The 18,743-nt window shown below is 31.2% G+C and overlaps 4 protein-coding genes and 1 non-coding gene across 5 annotated transcripts; 2 read left to right on the top strand and 3 right to left on the bottom strand.

The window, feature by feature from the left end:
* The first annotated feature begins 686 nt into the window (after nucleotides 1-686).
* Nucleotides 687-2,599, top strand: LOC112728604 (universal stress protein PHOS34). Its single transcript, XM_025778820.2, has 4 exons — nucleotides 687-1,161; nucleotides 1,420-1,523; nucleotides 2,032-2,150; nucleotides 2,270-2,599. Exons 1-4 carry the CDS (start codon nucleotides 897-899, stop codon nucleotides 2,370-2,372), a joined length of 591 nt encoding a protein of 196 aa, XP_025634605.1. The 5' UTR covers nucleotides 687-896; the 3' UTR covers nucleotides 2,373-2,599.
* Nucleotides 1,256-1,329, bottom strand: TRNAN-GUU (transfer RNA asparagine (anticodon GUU)). The gene has a single exon. It is a non-coding gene; the product is annotated as a tRNA-Asn (tRNA).
* An 830-nt stretch (nucleotides 2,600-3,429) lies between the features above and the next one.
* LOC112728601 (uncharacterized) lies at nucleotides 3,430-4,811 on the top strand. The gene is made up of 4 exons (XM_025778815.2): nucleotides 3,430-3,828; nucleotides 4,031-4,113; nucleotides 4,186-4,304; nucleotides 4,429-4,811. The coding sequence occupies exons 1-4, from the start codon at nucleotides 3,528-3,530 to the stop codon at nucleotides 4,547-4,549; spliced, it is 624 nt and encodes a 207-aa protein (XP_025634600.1). The 5' UTR covers nucleotides 3,430-3,527; the 3' UTR covers nucleotides 4,550-4,811.
* Nucleotides 4,812-5,602: 791 nt separating this feature from the next.
* LOC112728600 (uncharacterized) lies at nucleotides 5,603-7,684 on the bottom strand. Its single transcript, XM_025778814.3, has 4 exons — nucleotides 7,214-7,684; nucleotides 6,557-6,715; nucleotides 6,325-6,406; nucleotides 5,603-6,180 (listed from the first exon to the last, which is right to left on the bottom strand). The coding sequence occupies exons 1-4, from the start codon at nucleotides 7,583-7,585 to the stop codon at nucleotides 6,035-6,037; spliced, it is 759 nt and encodes a 252-aa protein (XP_025634599.1). The 5' UTR covers nucleotides 7,586-7,684; the 3' UTR covers nucleotides 5,603-6,034.
* A 3,689-nt stretch (nucleotides 7,685-11,373) lies between these two features.
* On the bottom strand, nucleotides 11,374-17,439 carry LOC112728599 (pentatricopeptide repeat-containing protein At2g20710, mitochondrial). The gene is made up of 4 exons (XM_025778813.2): nucleotides 16,790-17,439; nucleotides 14,650-14,741; nucleotides 13,350-14,011; nucleotides 11,374-12,812 (listed from the first exon to the last, which is right to left on the bottom strand). Exons 3-4 carry the CDS (start codon nucleotides 13,698-13,700, stop codon nucleotides 11,568-11,570), a joined length of 1,596 nt encoding a protein of 531 aa, XP_025634598.1. The 5' UTR covers nucleotides 13,701-14,011; nucleotides 14,650-14,741; nucleotides 16,790-17,439; the 3' UTR covers nucleotides 11,374-11,567.
* Nucleotides 17,440-18,743: the final 1,304 nt, after the last annotated feature.

The raw sequence follows: 18,743 nt of genomic DNA, 5'->3' as shown, positions 1-18,743 counted from the left end.
ATGCTGCGTCTCCAGGGACTTATACGTCCTGTTACGAAATGCTCCATGCCACCTGGCCTCCGTTACGTGCCACTTCAGCGCCACTTCTGCCAGCTCAGCCTTTTCCGTTCAGTGCAAACGGCTGAATTCAACGGAAGGACATAAATGTCCACATTTTTCAAGGGTCAGGGGCTTTAATGTATTTTCTATTGCTTGAGGACGAAAATGTCCGCGAAAAAAAAGGTTAAGGACGAAAATGTCCTTTACTCTATATATAATATAATTCTTTGTTGTGGAATAATATACTACTAGCATCCTTGCTTATAGACATGGATAGATTCAACAATGGATAAATTTCTAATGGCCTAATAAGTGTCTTTTTAAAGGATATATTTGGGTTGCGTCATATAGACATGGCAAATAAAGGATGTATTTTAATATCAATTATTATTATTTGTCTTTTAAAATTTAACGTTTCTTCTGTTGTGCAAAGCCATTATTGGCAACACTTTTCTTCAATGTCTTACACGTAGTGAATCTTCATGCATGCATATGCCTTTGCTGCTGCCAGGTATCAAACAGTCCTCAGCAAAGACTAAAGAGTCACACAAAAACAAAGTCTTAAGTTTATTTATTTTATTTATTTATTTATTTGGACCTACAAAGTTATCCAATATATATTCATGAACCTGGATATGCTTGTTTTGAGTTTGGGGATAAATATTTTCTAAAAGCATTAAATTTTATTTGAAAGACAATAATTAAGAAAATAAATAATATCATTTATGAATAATAATAATAATAATGTAGAACCATTATATTATTCTTTTGTTTTTCATGGGCTCTAAAAGAGGGACAAAAGTGTCATAATAGCATATGAAATAAAAGAGTTGTAGTAGTGTTATTATTGTTCACATATGATATACGCACACAAATTAAAGAAAATAATGGAGGAAGGTGGTGGTGTAGAAGATAGGAGGATGAAGATGAAGGCGATGGTGGCCATAGATGAGAGTGAGGGAAGCTTCTATGCTCTAAAATGGGCCCTTGATAACTTCTTCAGCAACATATCCATTGATAATAATGATAATAACAATGAAGAAGGCAGCATAATGGTGTATCTTGTTAATGTTCAACCCAAATTCCAACAACATATCTACCCTGTTGGAGTCGCTGGAGCTGGTTTCTACCCTAATCCTTATTTTATTTCTATTAACTTTTCATTAGTGTAAAAAAGATGAAATTATTATTATGTTTAGTTTTTATATGGAATTATCGCTAGAGGAAGGGCTTGAACCTTCGACCTTGTGGTTAACAGCCACACGCTCTAACCAACTGAGCTACTCCAGCTGCTTGAAAATAATTAAATATAGATAATATTAATCTCTATTTTATAAGCATTTATTCAATGTTTTTATTTTCTTTTCCTTCAACTTACAGCATTTTATCCTGCAACTGCTGTTATGGAATCTGTTAGGAAAGCCCAGGAAGAAAGATCCGCAGCTATTCTTTCTAAAGCCTCCAAGATGTGCAAGGATAAGATGGTAAAATTCTCAGTCGGGTCTATCATAGCCATAACAATAGAAAGAGATAAAACTAAATATAAGAAATTAAAAGGTGCACTATTAGAATGAAAAAGTTACACTAAGGTGCCAATATTATTATTAGGATAAAGGATTATTTTTGGTTCTCGAGTTAAACTCTAATTTTGACTTAACGATTTAAGCATTTTATTTTAGTTTTAAAAAGTTTTAAATAGATTGAATGTTATTCCGTAGATAAAATTGCTACAAACAATTAGTATATTCAAGAGTCAATATAATATTTGATTTCAATACGTAAATAAAATTGACCTACTAATAATTATTAATGTAAAAAATTTTTGGTAATTATTCGAGTCAAATTTAATTATAAGATAATATTGAATTTGTTTAAAATTTTCTAAAATTGAAATAAAACCTTTAAAATAGTAAAGATAAAATTAAAATTTGTCGGCAAACGATGAAGATTAAAATAATTTATTATTATTATTATTAATGTAACTGCAAACAGGTGAAAGCAGAAAGTATAATTTTGAATGGAGATCCAAGGGAAATGATTTGTCAAGCCGCAGAGCAAATGAATGTTAATCTTCTAGTCATAGGTAGCCGTGGCCTTGGCACAATCAAAAGGTTAGTATTGTTCCTCTTAATTAGTTAATTAATTATGTTATTTAATATAATAATTATTTTAATTTCAATTATATCACTATGTATGGTTTTAATTAATTTTGTTACATTTGGTGTGGCAGGGCATTCCTTGGAAGTGTAAGCGATTATTGTGCTCATCATGTCAAAATCCCAATCGTTATTGTGAAGCCACCACCAGAGGATCAAACTAAAAAGCAACACTAATGCCATTTTCTGCTTATGTTTCAGTCATGTTATATATTTTTATGTATGTCTTCAAGTCTTAGTATATGACTTCTTTTTTTTTTAAAAGACTTTCTCTTTCGGTTGTGTTTGGATTCGCTTCATGCCTACTCCATATATAAGCAGTGTAACTAGTTTCATTTTCAATGATTTGTAATAATTAATAAGGGATGCACATATGAAAATTTGTTGTACTGTGTTGTGGTTTATTTTGCTACTTTTTCTTTTTTATTTGTTGTTATGATTTAGGGTGTTTAATTTGGCTTAGTTTTTGAATTAAAAAAAGTTTTTTTTTGTCATTTTTTTTTACCAAAAAATAGGAGATTCGAACTCGCAACCTTTTAATTGAGTATGGGGAGACTATGCTATTTGAGCTATTACTCATTGGCTTTTTGTCATTTTGTTGCTAGTTTATTTTTATTTTTTTTTTTATTAATGTTATATCTAAGTATTCTTAAAAACTTTATATATATTTTTTTTTAAAATAGTTTTCTCTTCTATAAATTATATAAATTACATTCTGAAGTTTGAAATCAGAGCTTATGGAAGTGAATGACAACTCTATACATATTTAACATAAATATAAAAAGAAAAAACAATTGAATAAGAATGATGATCAACATCTATAAATTAAATAACAATAACGTATAAGACCTCAGAATTTTTTTGTTCCATGAAAATTAAGGTCCCATGTTGGCTTGCAAACCGTGTCAAATATCTGGTAATTTATATTGAACAATTGAAATACACTCACGAATGAAATTCTATCAAACTTATGCCCAAAAAAAAAAAAAAAAGAATAAACAAAATAGTGTTTATCCCTGTGCCATTTTTGCATGCAACATTATCGTTAACACGCATGGTAGCAACATTACACGTATTCTCAATTTTCTACGTGCATCCAACATTTGCACACAGCAGAAGCTGCCAGGTCTGAAAAACATTTACAAAATGAAATGACACAAAAGCCCTTGGCAAAGAGATAGGGGCCAAATAATCATTACAAGATGGCATGTTTTTATCACCTTATTAGTGTGCATTATATGTTACATATATGTGCATAGTGTTAATAGCATACATATAAAATAACATAGGCATAACAAAGAAAGAAGCAAAGAGTGTGTGAATTGAATTAGTATGATGGAGAAAACGAGTGCTACTACTACCAAAGTTGTTGAAGAAGGTGGGGGTGGTGGTGGTAGGGAAGAGAGGAGGATGAAGATGAAGGTGATGGTGGCAATTGATGAGAGTGAGGGAAGCTTCTATGCACTTAAATGGGCCCTAGAAAACCTATTTGAGAACATGGCTTCTAAGTGTTATGCTTCAACAGCAGAAGAAGCACATGCAGGGATGGTTGAGAATGAAGGAGGAATGGTGTTTCTTGTTCATGTTCAACCAAGATTTGCTGAGTATGGTTACCCTATCATTGGTCCTAATGGTTTGTCATTCATAATCTACTTCTAATTGCATACTTATTAATTATTATTAGGTGACACAGTTGTTTTTATGTGAAGTTGATAATTAAAAATCGTTAAATACTTATTTAATTAAACTTATTAAACAACTGTATGTGAGTGTATATTTAATGACAATAATTATAATGAGAATTATATTATTGACAACAATTTTTGCAATATCAGTTGAGGATTACGTGAGGAAATCACAGGAAGAAGCATCTGCAGCCATACTCTCACGTGGGTTGCACATGTGCAAAGACAAGAAGGTAAATATCTAAATCATGCATTTCTAATTAACATATATTGCTGTATTACACATAAATCTGTGGAATAAATAGGTGAAAGCAGAAACAGTAATTCTAAGGGGAGATCCAAGAGAAATGATATGTCAAGCTGCAGAGCAAGTGCATGTGGATCTTCTTGTTGTTGGTAGCAGGGGTCTTGGCACTATTTCAAGGTACTAATATTCTAATCAACCTACTAAATCATTTCATGCAAGAAATATTTAAATAGTTGTGATTTGTGTTGAGATGAAATGAAAGACAAAACACATGAATCATGCTTGTTGTCTGTGGTTGCAGATTGTTTATAGGAAGTGTAAGTGACTATTGTGCTCATAATGCAAAAGTTCCAATCCTTATTGTGAAACCACCTATCAAGAAGGATACCAAAGAGACACAAACAAGTGCAGTTAATGCATGATCAGTCATCACTTTCTGAATCAAGAGTGTAAATCATCAAAACTGGTTGTTTCAACTATATACTTAATATGTAAGAATAAGTTTGATGTATGTGAACCATATATATGTGCTACAATCCTAAAATGAATTGCAGATGTTGCAATGTTGTCACATAAGAGCAGTTAGTTAATAATGTGTATGTGAAGAAATTAGAAAGTAAATCCTGTATGTTTTCTTCTAGGTTTGTATTATTGCATTAAAATTAATGTGCAATCTTTGTATCATTACTCTGGTGTCAAATATATATATATATATATATATATATATATATATATATATATATATCCTTAACGTTTTTTTTTACTATCAATAATTAAAGATAGAACTGAATTATAACCTTTCCTAATTAAAATTGATAGTTTAGTTAGGACTTGACAGTTAAGGGCTGAATCAAGTTACACTAAGCACAGCCGTGGTGTTTTAATAATATCGAAGTCAAAAATTTGTAACTGGTTGTCTGGTTCTCAAACTTCTCCAACATACAATGATAACTTCAAAGACTGTCTGGTAAATGTATATATAATGGTAAATGTGCAACATTTTTTTTTTCATTTTGAAATTTCTACTAAATTGTGAATTTGATACAATGAATCCTATGGCGTGAATTATTGGGGTAAGTCAATAATACATATTTATGAGAAACTCAGTTTTTTTTTTTTTTATAATTATTTTTCTAAATAATATGGATGGCTTAATTTGAAGAGCATTAATAGGAAGTGTAAGTGATTATTGTGCACATCATGCCAAGAGCATAAGGACATTTGTTTCTTTTATGTAAATAGTTAAACCCTTTGTCTATAAGGAATATAAACCTGATTCTTAGTCTCTTAGACATGTACAAATAATAGAGAGAAGAAAAAAAAAAGGCTCTAAATGGTTGAAGAACATATATTTAGCATTTCTAATATCAAATCTGTGTCATGCAATTGTAGATATCTCATTTCAACAATCTGCACGAAGGTTAAGTATCATTAAAATCATTTGCAAGCAACAAAGTATGTAAACTGAGATTAGATTGGTTAGCTCAAAGATTTATCTCAACCTTCCACTACCAGAAAAAGAGTGGAAGTTTGGCTATAAAGAAACCATTGTCTCACAATCTAATACAACTAACTGTTCAATACATGAACAAAACTAAGATTCTTGGTAAGCATTAGTACAATAGCTTAATCAGCAAAGTCAAAATTATGCTCCTTGTTCAAGATACTCAGGCAACATTCACGCCACAAAAGAAAATATTGGTTTGTATTTGATCATCATTCCAAGAAAACCAGCTTCATTGGTGCCAAACAATGTGAAATCGGCAAACTGAAGCACTGTGAACCAGATTCCAACTCTTTCATCTTCATAGTGCATAACCCAGGAACTGACCACAATTATATCAAGACAAAATCTATAGCATACATGAGATAATTCAGTGTGCGAGAAGCTACTGGGACATAAATACCTATCTTTCCCACCCTCCTAGTCTTGTTCCAGGGTCATAGTTTGTGAATAGCCTAAACTCATTTCCAAGTTTGCTCGAGTGCTGAGGTCTAAAACCACAAGGATGCAATCCCAATATCTCAGCTGCCCTTTCTCTCTGCACTTCACCTGCAATTAATTGAAGTACAAGAATTAATCTATCTTCAAACGGGGGTTAAAATTGGGTGGAAATTTTCATGGATGAACTCCATGAATAAACTATGGGTTCGAGTGCTTTGATACGAAAGATAACAGGAATAAATCTGTTGATACCTGTGAGTAGAAGCAAAAATGATTCTCCGGGTTTTATGAGCACAGAAATTGTTTCAGCAACTTTCTCCAAGCACTCTTTGCTCTGTTACCAAAGCAATGAACTCAATAAGATCATCAACCAGCTCAAGGTTTTCAAAACTGAAATAACTTGTACTATATATATATACATAGGACAATGGATCCTCATTCATTTTTCAGCAAATAAAATTTCAGCAATCAATTTAACTCTCACCAAGTAAGGAGGATCTGCCACTACTATTTTGAAGGAATGCTTCAACTCCGGTGGCAACTCCTCAGGGTGATTGTAGTCATAAAATGTGTAATCACTTCCGTACTGCTCAAAACGTTTGTCATACTCAAGAAGTTGTGCAGGAACATTAGGATCTATGTTCTGAAGATTCAAGAAAGGAAAATTTTTTAAATATCTGACAAAGCAAAAACAAGAACTCAGAAATGGCATCAAACAAATTAAAACAACTCAACAAACCACATCAACATACATTTTATCATTATTACAACTGAGGCATTATTGCTCATTGATTTCTTCGCTCAAAAGGGGTTTAAAGTTGTAACTATCATCTTCAATTCTTCACCAAGATAATCAATCCTCTACACTACACTTACACTAATATTAATATTGAAGATAAAACAATGCAGAACTTGAAGCTTAACACATCGCATATTTCCAAACTATTTCCCAATGAAAGTGACTAATAATAATAAAAATCTATACTCACCGAAAAATTTAAACATTTGATTAAAAACATTAGCTTTGCACTTTTATCACAAATCAGTAACATTTGAACCCAAATGAACATTGAAAAAAAAAATTAACTGAAATTCTAAAATTTAAAATAAAAAAAGGAAAACAAGAGAAATAATGAATTACCTTGAGATAAGCAAAGAGGGTAGGGCAAGCGATGCAGGCAACGGGAGAATTGACGCTGCCATTGCAGAGCTTGAGGACCTCTTCAGCTATGGTCTTCGCGGTCTCCGCGCTGTACCAGAACTGACTCAACCTCCAATCCTCCGAAACCAGAGAAACCTTGGATTCTTCGACGGCGGTTGCGGTTTCTCCTTCTGCAGCGGCGGAGTGGTGGCTCTGCTGCTCGGAGAGGAACTCCTTGAGTGCGGCGAGGGCATGCGAGCTGAGAACAGGCGCGTCGTCATCGTCGTCGACTTCTTTTAACGAGTGCGGTAGCGCGCTGGACTCAGTGAGTCCATTGAGCGAGTTAGGGTTCAGCTCGAGTTGGTCCTCCATTTCACGTTGATCTTCTGCCCGTCAGCGCGTGTTAATACTTAAGGTAGTTTTTGGTTGGTCTCCGTGTCTCTTTAGACATGGTAAGAGACATGGTCACACGTGTCTTTTGTTAGTGTTTGATTTATTAAGACACAACTAGCAAGGAACCCGCGCGCAACGCGCGGGCAAAACAAATAAAAATTATAATAAGGTAAATGTAATTATTTTAGGATATTATCTGTTGTATAAAATAAAGAAACATTAATATTATTTGAAAAAGTATATGAAATCTTTTAGCTAAATGAAAAAAATTGCTGTAAAAAAAATGTTATAAAGTATTATATTATGTTGTTATTTATAAGTGATGTAAAAATATGAATGATGTTCTGAATTTTTATTATTTTACTCAAATATTGAAAATAAAAAAGTACTTTATTCTATATTAAATTATATTATATTATTTTTTCAAACACTAATAGTATTCTTTTATTTTTACACTAATTAATAATTTAAGTATAATTTACATAATTAACTAGGTAGATAAGAAAAGAGTAATATATTTAAAGAAGATATCAGTAATAGGTGTTTGCTATGGTGACTAAAAAGTATTGTCTAATTACTAAAATAGGTAAAATAATTAATTTTAAATTTAAAAGTATAAAAGTTAAAAAATTTTAAATATTTTAAAGTTACTATAAAAAGTAATTTAGGCAAAAGTTAGGTACCAAACAAAATAAAATTGGCCTCGGTAATAATAACAGTGGCTAATTCAAAAGTAATAGATTATGTTGTTATTGGAAATTTTTATTCTAAAATAAAAAGCATAAAATACCTTTTTATATTTATATCATGAAATTTTGAGCAATTGCTAACTTGTATGAAATTAAAATAATTAAATAGAACTATAATAGAAAAAATATATAAAACAAAAAAACAGCTTTATTATATTAAAAAGAAAAGAAAAAGCTTTAGTTGTTTCATTGTCAAATTATCAATTATTATTGTTTTTGGAATAAGATTTTGGTCATGAGTAGATTAAGTACTTTTATGACCTCAAAGAAATACATTATCAAAGAAAAAGATTCAAATTAAAAATGATAAAAACAAATCATAACTGCTAATAAAAAAGATATATATCCATTTACATTTTTTATATATAGAAGACTCGTCTTTTAATTATATTTTTTATGTAGCAGAACTGACTCAACCTCAAATCCTCCAAAACCAGAGAAACCTTGGATTCTTCGACGGTGGTTGCAGTTTCTCCTTCTGCAGTGACGGAGTGGTGGCTCTGCTGCTCGGAGAGGAACTCCTTGAGTGCAGCGAGGGCATGCGAGCTAAGAACAAGCGTGTCGTCATTGTCGTCGACTTCTTTTAACGAGTGCGGTAGCGCGCGGGACTCAGTGAGTCTATTGAACGAGTTAGGGTTCAGTTCGAGTTGGTCCTCCATTTCACGTTGATCTTCTGCGCGTTAGCGCGTGTTAATACTTAAGGTAGTGTTTGGTTGGTCTCCGTGTCTCTTTAGACATGGTGATACGCGTCTTCTGTTTGATTTATTAAGACATAATTTTTTGATAAACACAAAAAAAAATACCGATAGACATGAAGATACTAAATTTGTGTACCTCCTAATAATTGAGACACTAAAACATAATTTACGAGACACTAATCTTTTACAATTTTACCCTTGTTTAATTTTTAAAATTTCAAATTCATCCCCCATCCTCCCAAATCTATCTCCAGTTCTTCTCTCATGCATCGCTTCCCTCTCTGCAACTTCTCATTATTCCTAGCATCTCCATCCTCTATCCTTTCTCACCCCCACTGTTGATCGCTGCCTCTCCCTCTTCCTCTTCTCAGCGTCCAGCACTCCTCTCTTCCACTCTTCATCTTTGCCCACTGTGCCTTCTCTCTGCCTTGTCTTCTTCCTCGGATAGTCAGAACTGCATTCATTTTTTTGCCGTCGATTGCCATTTCTCCTCCATCAAGAACCGCTGCATCTGTTCCTCCTTCTCTCTCGAAGGATTCGAGCTACGGGAGTCCAGATCCATCGTCATCCAGATCCGCCGGCGGCTTCAAGATTTGACGGCGCTTCTCTCCACATCCTTTCCAAAAAGAACGTCTCCAATCTTTTCTTCTTCTATTCTCCCTTTATTAAATGTTTTATTAAAAAAATTAAATCTGTGTATCTTATTTTACAATATGCGACAAATTAAAAATTTTGTTGATTTTATTAAATTTAATTTATATTGGCATATTGTTGCTTTTGTATTTGGTTGAAGATTACAGTGGTATTAATGTTGATGATAACTCTAAAAGAGGAATTGGGCAAAAATAGTGATGGAGAAGAATGGTGAGAATAAAATTGACATTTTAGTAAAATTGAATTGTATATTCTGTTGTATCTAAATTATCAAACAAGATAAAAAATTAAGTATTTTTCTGAGTCTATGTATTTACATGTATTTGTGTCTATATTTTTATTATTTTGAGATATCAACCAAACATAGTCATTAGAACTAAAGAAGGATGTTTTTTTTTTAAATAAAATAAAAAATTTTATTATTTTCTTAAACATGATTTTTGGACTTTAACTTTTCAAATACGATCGTTTTTGTCCCGACGAACTCTATAAAAAATAGCAAGTTCGCTTTACCCTCCCCCGAACTCCCCTTTAAAGTTTTCAAAATGCAAGTTTTTTAATTTATATCATCGTCTCTAAAAGAGTATATAGATCTACAAACAGTATATAGGAGTACACAAAAATACACAAACAATAATAATGACTTCTTCAAGAATTTCTTTTAATTATAAATTAAAAAAAATAAATCATATGTAACAATGGCAACCATTATTATCGTCTCTAAAAATAGACAGATACACTGAAATAAGCCATATTTAACAGATTTTTTTAATTAAAAATAAAAAAAATATTTCCCAAAAATAAATTACAATGGCAACTGTCTTTTTCTTTCTTTTTCCCATTTTTTGCTTTTTTTTTACGAGGAAGTATAGAGAGCCAATGGAGTATTTGTACAATGTGTACAATGGGGGTTTAGGAATGTTCGATTCAGTAAGATATCAGATATTTATTATCCTAGTATCCGGATGGTTATTCTGGATAGTATGAGTGTATTGTGTTTGAGAAATTAGTAGTATTTTATCCTGGATATTCATTTTTTTAACTCATATTAAGTCAAATAAATAGCCAATGGAGTATTTGTACAATGTGTACAATGGGCTATTTATTTTTCCTAATATTAATTAAAAAATAAACATCTAGAATAAAATATTACTAATTTCTCAAACACAATATACACATACTATCCAGAATAACCATACACATACTATCCAGAATAACCATTCAAGTACCATAAATAATAAACATCTGATATCTTACTGAATTGAACATTTCTAAACTCCCATCGTATACATTGTACAGATACTTCGTTGGCTCCCTATACTTCTTCTTAAATAAAATACGGTTCAAGATTTAAATTATCTACTTTTTTTTTTTTAAGGTGAATCTCTCTGTGAAAACGAACGTAGCCCCGTAGTCGTAGAGTTGTAAAGAGGGTTTTCTTTTTTTCGGTTTTTGTCAAAATTTGAACAAAGCATTTTTTTTAAAACATCTGAAACCGTTTTTTTTTCCCCACAGAAACCCCTTCTCATGGTAAACTACTCTTAACAAAAATGCAAAATGTCACTAGTTAACAAATTTTATATGGATTCAATTCCTTATCATGTTTCCTGTTTCTATAATGATATTCAACACCTTTTTTGGTCGGAAATCATATTCAACACGTACATATTTAAGTTTCAGTGTTATTTGAAATGGATAACTCTATCAATTTAAGAGTTTATACGAAAAATAACCTGCATTTTACACACATGCATCCATAGATCTTGAATGACAGCAAGCCATTAGGTTAAATTAGTAATCCTAACCTACATATACAAAAATGTGTACAACAAATGCAAGACCTATGGCAAGAATTGCTTATCATTGCTGCATCTGTATTCCTTTGGCTTTTGAAATTACATTTGTTTGTTTATGTGAATCTCTACAGAACACATCAATTACATGCACATTTGATTCAACATCCTTAATCCAATTCATCAACTTCTTGTGAACGTCAAGGGAGACAAGATCCTTGCTCCTAATTAACCGTACCAACTCCTCTACTTCCTCCATATCTCCTTTACTTTTCAAGTATTCAAAAATGGCAGCCAAAGATTCCCAAAATTGCATCCAGTGATGCCCCACTTCACAGACAGAAATGGCTTCTTTGATATATTCAATAGCCATTGAAAAATTACCTTGTTCAATATACCCACATGAGAGATAGGACCAAGTCTTTGAATTTGGCTCTCCGTTGTTTATGATTGTCCAATCAACAATAGATTCAGCTGCCTCCATATTGCCCTTCTTGCTGTAAGCTCCAATAATCAAGTTTGGAATCCGAATATCAAAACCCAGATTTTTAGATTCCCAATTCTTAAATATATTCTCAGCACTTTCAAAGTCATCAAACTTAAGAACTGAAGCAATTACAGCTAAATAAGCTCTACTGTATAACTTCCCATCCGTTGTTAAAATTTTCCATAACCTCATCACTTCTTCTTTCTTGCCTATTGCTGCATATCGAGTCATAAGGAAAGTAAGGGCCACTCTCCTCTTTTTGTTAGTTATGAGCCTCTCTGATTTCTTTAAGACATTAAAAGCTTTATCAAAGAGTCCTTGTTTCCTATAACAATTGGCTGCAATAGCATAAACAGTCCAATCTAAATGCCAGTACTGAATCCAATTATGCTCTAACTGTGCGAGAAGCTTGTCAATTCCCTCCGTATTAGAAGTGGCAGCGTAAGCACTTATCAGGGTACCAAATGTATAGCTATTGAAATTAATACCCTCTTCTTGCATTTCACATACCAAATTTTCCAATTTGTCATAGTTCTGTGTTTGATAGTAGAGATTAAGCAAAACATTTCTTGACAAAATCGACCTTGCAAAACCCGAAGCTCTCATCTTCTCCATGATGCGCTCTGCACTAGCCACATCCCTAGCATGAGCACAGCAATTAAGAAGAGAGCTGTAACATTCTCCAGTTTGTAAGTACTTTGGAATGCTATTAAAATAGAATTCTGCTTCTTCTAGTCCATTAACTTTCCCAATCAAGTCTAGTCTTATCGCAAGATCTCCAGATTTATGTTTGGAAAACCCTTTCTCAAACATCCATGACGATACCTGTAGAGATGATTCATGTTACTCAATAGAAGGTAAATGAAAAGGCATAAAAAAGCCAACACACCTACCGACATGCAAAGTTTGTTGCTGTAATAGCAGAAGAATAAAGATAAGGCTATAGAAAGACCCCAAAACTTGAGAGAAAGAAGCATTATTTCAAATCTTAGTCACAAAATCAAATCGACCCACAACTCCCAGGGAATCAAAAACAGAGATATACCATTCTTCTATCGTTGAACAAAATTGTCAACTGAACACTGAGAAATGACACCCTAAAATGCAATTCATTAGTCATTTTTAACAAAGGTTAGACCTTCAAAACACACCCCAGTGAACACTTTCAAAATTGTAATGTCTAATTCTTCTAATTCAAATCTCACTAATAATGTTCAAATTTCTTGTATATTCGCACCAATTGGATATGCAACTAGATCAAAATTCATCCTATACTATGATTGAATAGAAGGGAAAAAAAACCCACAAATTTAAATAATTTAATTAACTATTAAAAGTAATTAGTAGTAGCAAAAGCAATACCTCGAGGGCGTTTCTATATCTTCTGCGTGATCTGAGTTTCCTGATAACAGATAGGAGTCTGTTGTAGTTAACAGTTCCGCCATCTCTAATCCACTTCTCGATTATCGAAATCACCAAGGACGTCGATTCAGGAGCCGTGAAGATCCGACGGTATAAGTCGCGCAAAGGAAGCTTCTGGAAAAATGGTGTCCTCGGAACTGAAACGACGCCGCTTTGTTCCTTCTTGACTGTTAAGAGGTTGGAGGTGGTGGAGGGCTGTGAAGGAAGCGTAGGGGTTGCGAGAAATGAAAACCGTTTTATAAATTGAAAGGATTTACGCGAAATGCTGAGGATTTGTGTAGCAAAACTCATCTAATCTAAGCCTAGGAAGAAGGGTTATAGTGGAGAATTAGAAACATCTGCAAAAGCCTGAGTAAGATGAGAGAGAGAGAGGAATAAGAAAGAGAACATGTTTGTACAGTTTAAAGGAACACTGAAGAACCGATGTGGCTGAGCAGAGGCTAGTATTGACGCCGGAGCTGGAGGAGGCGCTGTTGCGATGGCTGCGGCTGCAACCACGTTGATAAGCTTGGGTTTAGTTGATAATCTCATCCAAATTGTTCAAGCTTCTCACCAATCTTGAATTTTTATTCATCGTTTAACAATTTCCGAATGCTCCATTCCTTCATATCAAAATGATCATTTCAGTCAAAATAAGCATAAATAATCAATTAACTCTACTGAAAGTATAATTCATAACACTCATACAAGCACCAATGAATGGTTATGTCATTACTATCATCTATGTGAAAAATAAAATACAATACAATGAAACATCAACTAAAAAATAATCTAATATAACAGGGGTAGCTGGACATATTATTCATAGCAGCAGCAAATAGCAAATAGCAAATAGCAAATAGCAAATAGCAAGCATTTGTGTAACAGATTTAACTCAAATTGAAGTCCACCCAAATTGAGAATACTCAAACACAGTCAAATATACAATTAATCACATACTCAAATACAGAGAACACAAATGCAAAAGAGAAGACAAGCTGCAGAACACGCTGAAATATACAAAAACTTCATCAGAGCAGGTGAACTTTTCAATAAAAAATCATATAACTCCATACAATTTCATATAAAACTGCAACAAAAAAATATACACGAACGCGAAAGAGAAGACAAGCTGCGAAAGAGAAGAGAAGAGACGACAACAGAAACGTGAACATGGAGAAGAGAAGAGAAACAGAGGCTAGACAAGGATACACGAACTGAAAAACGTGCCTACGAAGATGAAGGTGTGACTGCGACTAACCTTGGTCACGGTGGTCCGACAACAGCGACGCGGTGGTGGTACTGGCGGCGACGACAGGGGCCTGGCTTCAACTGGAGCTCTTCGATGGTGACCTGTGATTGAGAGGAGAGGGAGGTGAGAAGAACAGAGGATGCCCTAATAGAAATAGCAAAATGGTAAACTTGGAATTTATAAATTTAAAATAGTATTTTGGGCAGAAATTTATTTAAATTTTAATATTTTTATCACAATATCTCACCACAAACACTACTTAAGTATTTGTAAGCTTTTAAAAAAAGTTTACAAATCGATTTTTGATTTTTTGGTGCACGAACGTTTAAATCTCTTAAAATTTAAAAATACATTTAAATCTCTTATCTCTTTGAAATTTGGACATACCAATATTTAAATTTAATTTATTCCATTTTAAAATTTTTCAGGTGTACATCCGTACCAACCAAGTCAAAACAACGGGAGTGCATCCGTATCAACCAGGTCAATACAACGAGAATCACGTTTGACTTTTTTTCCGTTAGGTCTTTTTTCCGTTAAGTCTGACAACCCAAGTGAACATGAGGGCATGGTTATCAGAACCGAACCGACAATCAATCCGGTCATATGACCAGGTCACTAGTTCAACCGGTGGATCACTAATTCACCCAGTTGATCCGATCGTAATTTAAAAAAAATATAAAATTAGACAAATGAAATTTAAATTGCGTATATTAATTTAAAATGCAAGTCTTTACAAACATAATAATTAAATATTAATTTTTAGACATAACTAATGATGCAAAAAGAAATAATAAACTAGTTTCTAGTACAAAATACTTTTTCCATTTAAATAAACAAGAGCAAGCAAAAGATAACACAATCAATAAATCAAGTCCAAGTGATCTTAAAATCGGCATCTATAACTTCATAGGAATAATTTGGAGCTTGATCAACATTTTTCTCGTTTTGACTTGCATCTATATCTTCCATAAGAAACACTGCATTATGCAGAACATCAGAGAAAGAAGAGTTTGAAGAGAGAGGTACGAAAAACTAGGGAACTGAATTAACTTTATCTTATTCTTCCATCAATAAATCAATTCTACACACCTCTTAGAGGGATGCAAGAGCTTCATTTATAATAGAGTTGGAAAAGAGAAATATCAGAGATCAGAATAATAAACCCTAACTAACTATACCAAACTAATTTTGTTATTGACCAACTCTCTTATCTCTTATCCCTTAACATTCACCAACAGAAGATTTAGCATTTTTTAAGCAACACAACAACAAGGTTCAGTTACAAATTCAACTCAACTCAGTTATCCAACAACAAATTCTACTTCCAGCAATAGCCACATTTATGATAGGTTCAGCATCAAATTCAACTTACAGCTGACAACAAATTCTACTTCTAAAATTCTAGCAACAAATTCAGCTATGATAACTATGATAACTTTCAGGCAGCAACAAAAACTTAAACTATGATAACTGTCAGGTAACAACGAAAAAAAAGAAAGAAAATTGAAACAGAAAGAACAGGGAGAATTCATCAACAAATTCAAGGTTCATGATAATCAGTAACGAATTTCAGCAACACATTCAATCTTCAGCAATAAATTATTTTGGCAACAAAATCAAAGTGCAGTGATGCAGCAACAAGAACAAAAGATAAAAAAAAATAATAAGGATGAATAAATTGAAAATTATATAATATATAAAATCATGAAGAGAATAAAATATTATATTAATACATAAACTATAATTGTTTGAATTAAAATTTGCAGTTGAAATTTTTAAAAAGAAAAACAATGAAGTTGAAAGATACATAGTCATAGAGAACTATATAAAAGAAACATAGAAAATTTGAAATTTATCTTTGGATAAAAAAATATAATCGCTAGACAAAGAACAAAAAAAAATTGTTAAAAATATAAAAATAAGAAGAGGGAATAAAGGAGTACCGGCAAAAACATTAAATTTGATTAGGTTAAATAATAGTCAAAATAAGAAAAAAATTTAGAACTTTAGCCAATTAAATTTAATTTATTCATAGTAAAATTATTTAAAATTTTAAATAAAGACACATCATATATAATTATTTTAAAAAAAAAAATTGAAAACGCAGTCAGGCAAGTGCCCCTCATTGTTGTTACTGGATCCGTACCTGATTGCAAACACAACGTGCCATGTATGAGAGCCAGCGAAGAATGTGTCAGATAGAGCTCCCTGCAGTTCAGTTTATAGAATTTGTGAATGGTCCAAGTGAACTTCACAATTGTTTCCACCATTGCATTTTGATCCTCCATTTCCTTAAATCATGTAAGTAAAGATACTAAGACAATATGATGTGAGTGTATCTAAAACTTGAAACTTGATCTATTTATATGAGTGGAACAGGGATGTTACAATACTTCTTAATTGTTTGGAGTTTTAAAACTCTTTTCTATTATTAATTATTAATACTATAACATACATTGGTGTAATATTTGAGAGAATATTTTATGAATGTAACTTTTAATGTACATTGATAAGATCATTAAACAATTAATATATTTTTTTTAAAACTATAAATACATTAATTATATCCTCTAAAATATATTTTTAATAAAATAACAATTATGATTATTATTGAGTTTTTCTCTTATGACTTACTATTAAAAATTTAACATGTTCTATTGGTATATAAATTATTAAAATTATTAAATTCGTTTATAAATTCTAATTAATTAATAACTTTTATTTTTATTTATTTTAATTATTTATTTGATATTGTAATTTATCTCATAAAATTTGTTTATATATTACTTTTTTTTTCATCTATAGCATCATGATTTTAAAAATTAACTATATTATAACATACCATTTAATTAGGATATATATAAGGAATAGAATTAATATTTTTTAAAGTGTTATTTTAAATTAATTTGTCAAAAGATACTTTAAAAGAAAAAAGAGATATTAAAAATAAATTTAGATGTATTGAACATTGAGGTACTGCATAATTTTTTTTAGCAGAATAGTGTTACATTATCGTCAGATTCATAACTAGAGTTGTTGTTTCAAATGTTTAATCTATGAAGTTAGGATGTAATAGAATTGGTTTATTCTTATTTTTCTTCGTTGCAAATTTTTTTCTTTTTTGTTGTTTTTAAAAATCCAATTCTAATTCAGTATTCAAATCAATGCAAACTGATATGATCGGTCCAGATTTAGTCACAAAAACATATTTATCTGATTTATTTCAAAACGATCAAATTTAATCAGGTCAGTTTTCAATTTCTTCCAAACTCAATCCAAGCCAATCCGATTACACCCTAACTTCATGGATTAAACATTAGAAGCAACAACCCTAGTTACAAATCTGACGATAATATAACACTATTCTACTTATTGATTTGTGACTACTTACTTAAAATTATTTTTAAATTTAGTTTTAACTATAAAAAACTAAAATTACATTCAACTAATTACCAAAAATAAACATCTCTAATAAAATATTAAAAAAAATTAGGCAATACCTCAACACATCTAAATTTGTTTTTAATATCTCTTTTTTTTCAAAGTATCTTTTGACAAATTAATTTGAAATAACACTTTAAAAAATATTAATTTTGTTCCAAATATATATTTATATATATCCTAATTAAATAGTATGTTATAATATAATTAATTTTTAAAATCATGATGCTATAGATGAAAAAAAAGTGTAGTATATAAAACAAGTTTTATGAGATAAATTTAAACAATATTTTTTTCTATGTATCAATTATTTTTTAGATATCCGTACGTATAAACATTCTATTAACAATATTTTTAAGAAATATGAGGCTTATACATTTAGATATTAAGAAATATGAGATTTATACATTTAGATATATTAAACTATTAATGTATTAAAATTTTAAAATAAAAATAAATTTTATTTTAGAATGTAGAATAATAATTTTCATTTTTCCCTTTTGAAAAATATTGTCAAATACCCATCTACTAAAATTAATATTCATTTCAAGATGTCTCTTTTAAAAATAATTTTTTGGATTTAAATTTTGTTATTTTTATAATTAATTTTATTTATTAATATTAAAAATTCAAAATTTAAATTTAATTATAAAAGACTA

The sequence above is a fragment of the Arachis hypogaea genome, chromosome 12 (assembly GCF_003086295.3).
Source record: "Arachis hypogaea cultivar Tifrunner chromosome 12, arahy.Tifrunner.gnm2.J5K5, whole genome shotgun sequence".
Classification (NCBI taxonomy): Eukaryota; Viridiplantae; Streptophyta; class Magnoliopsida; order Fabales; family Fabaceae; genus Arachis; species Arachis hypogaea.
Note: the sequence above shows the minus strand (reverse complement) of the source record. Positions and strands in the feature narration are given on the sequence as shown.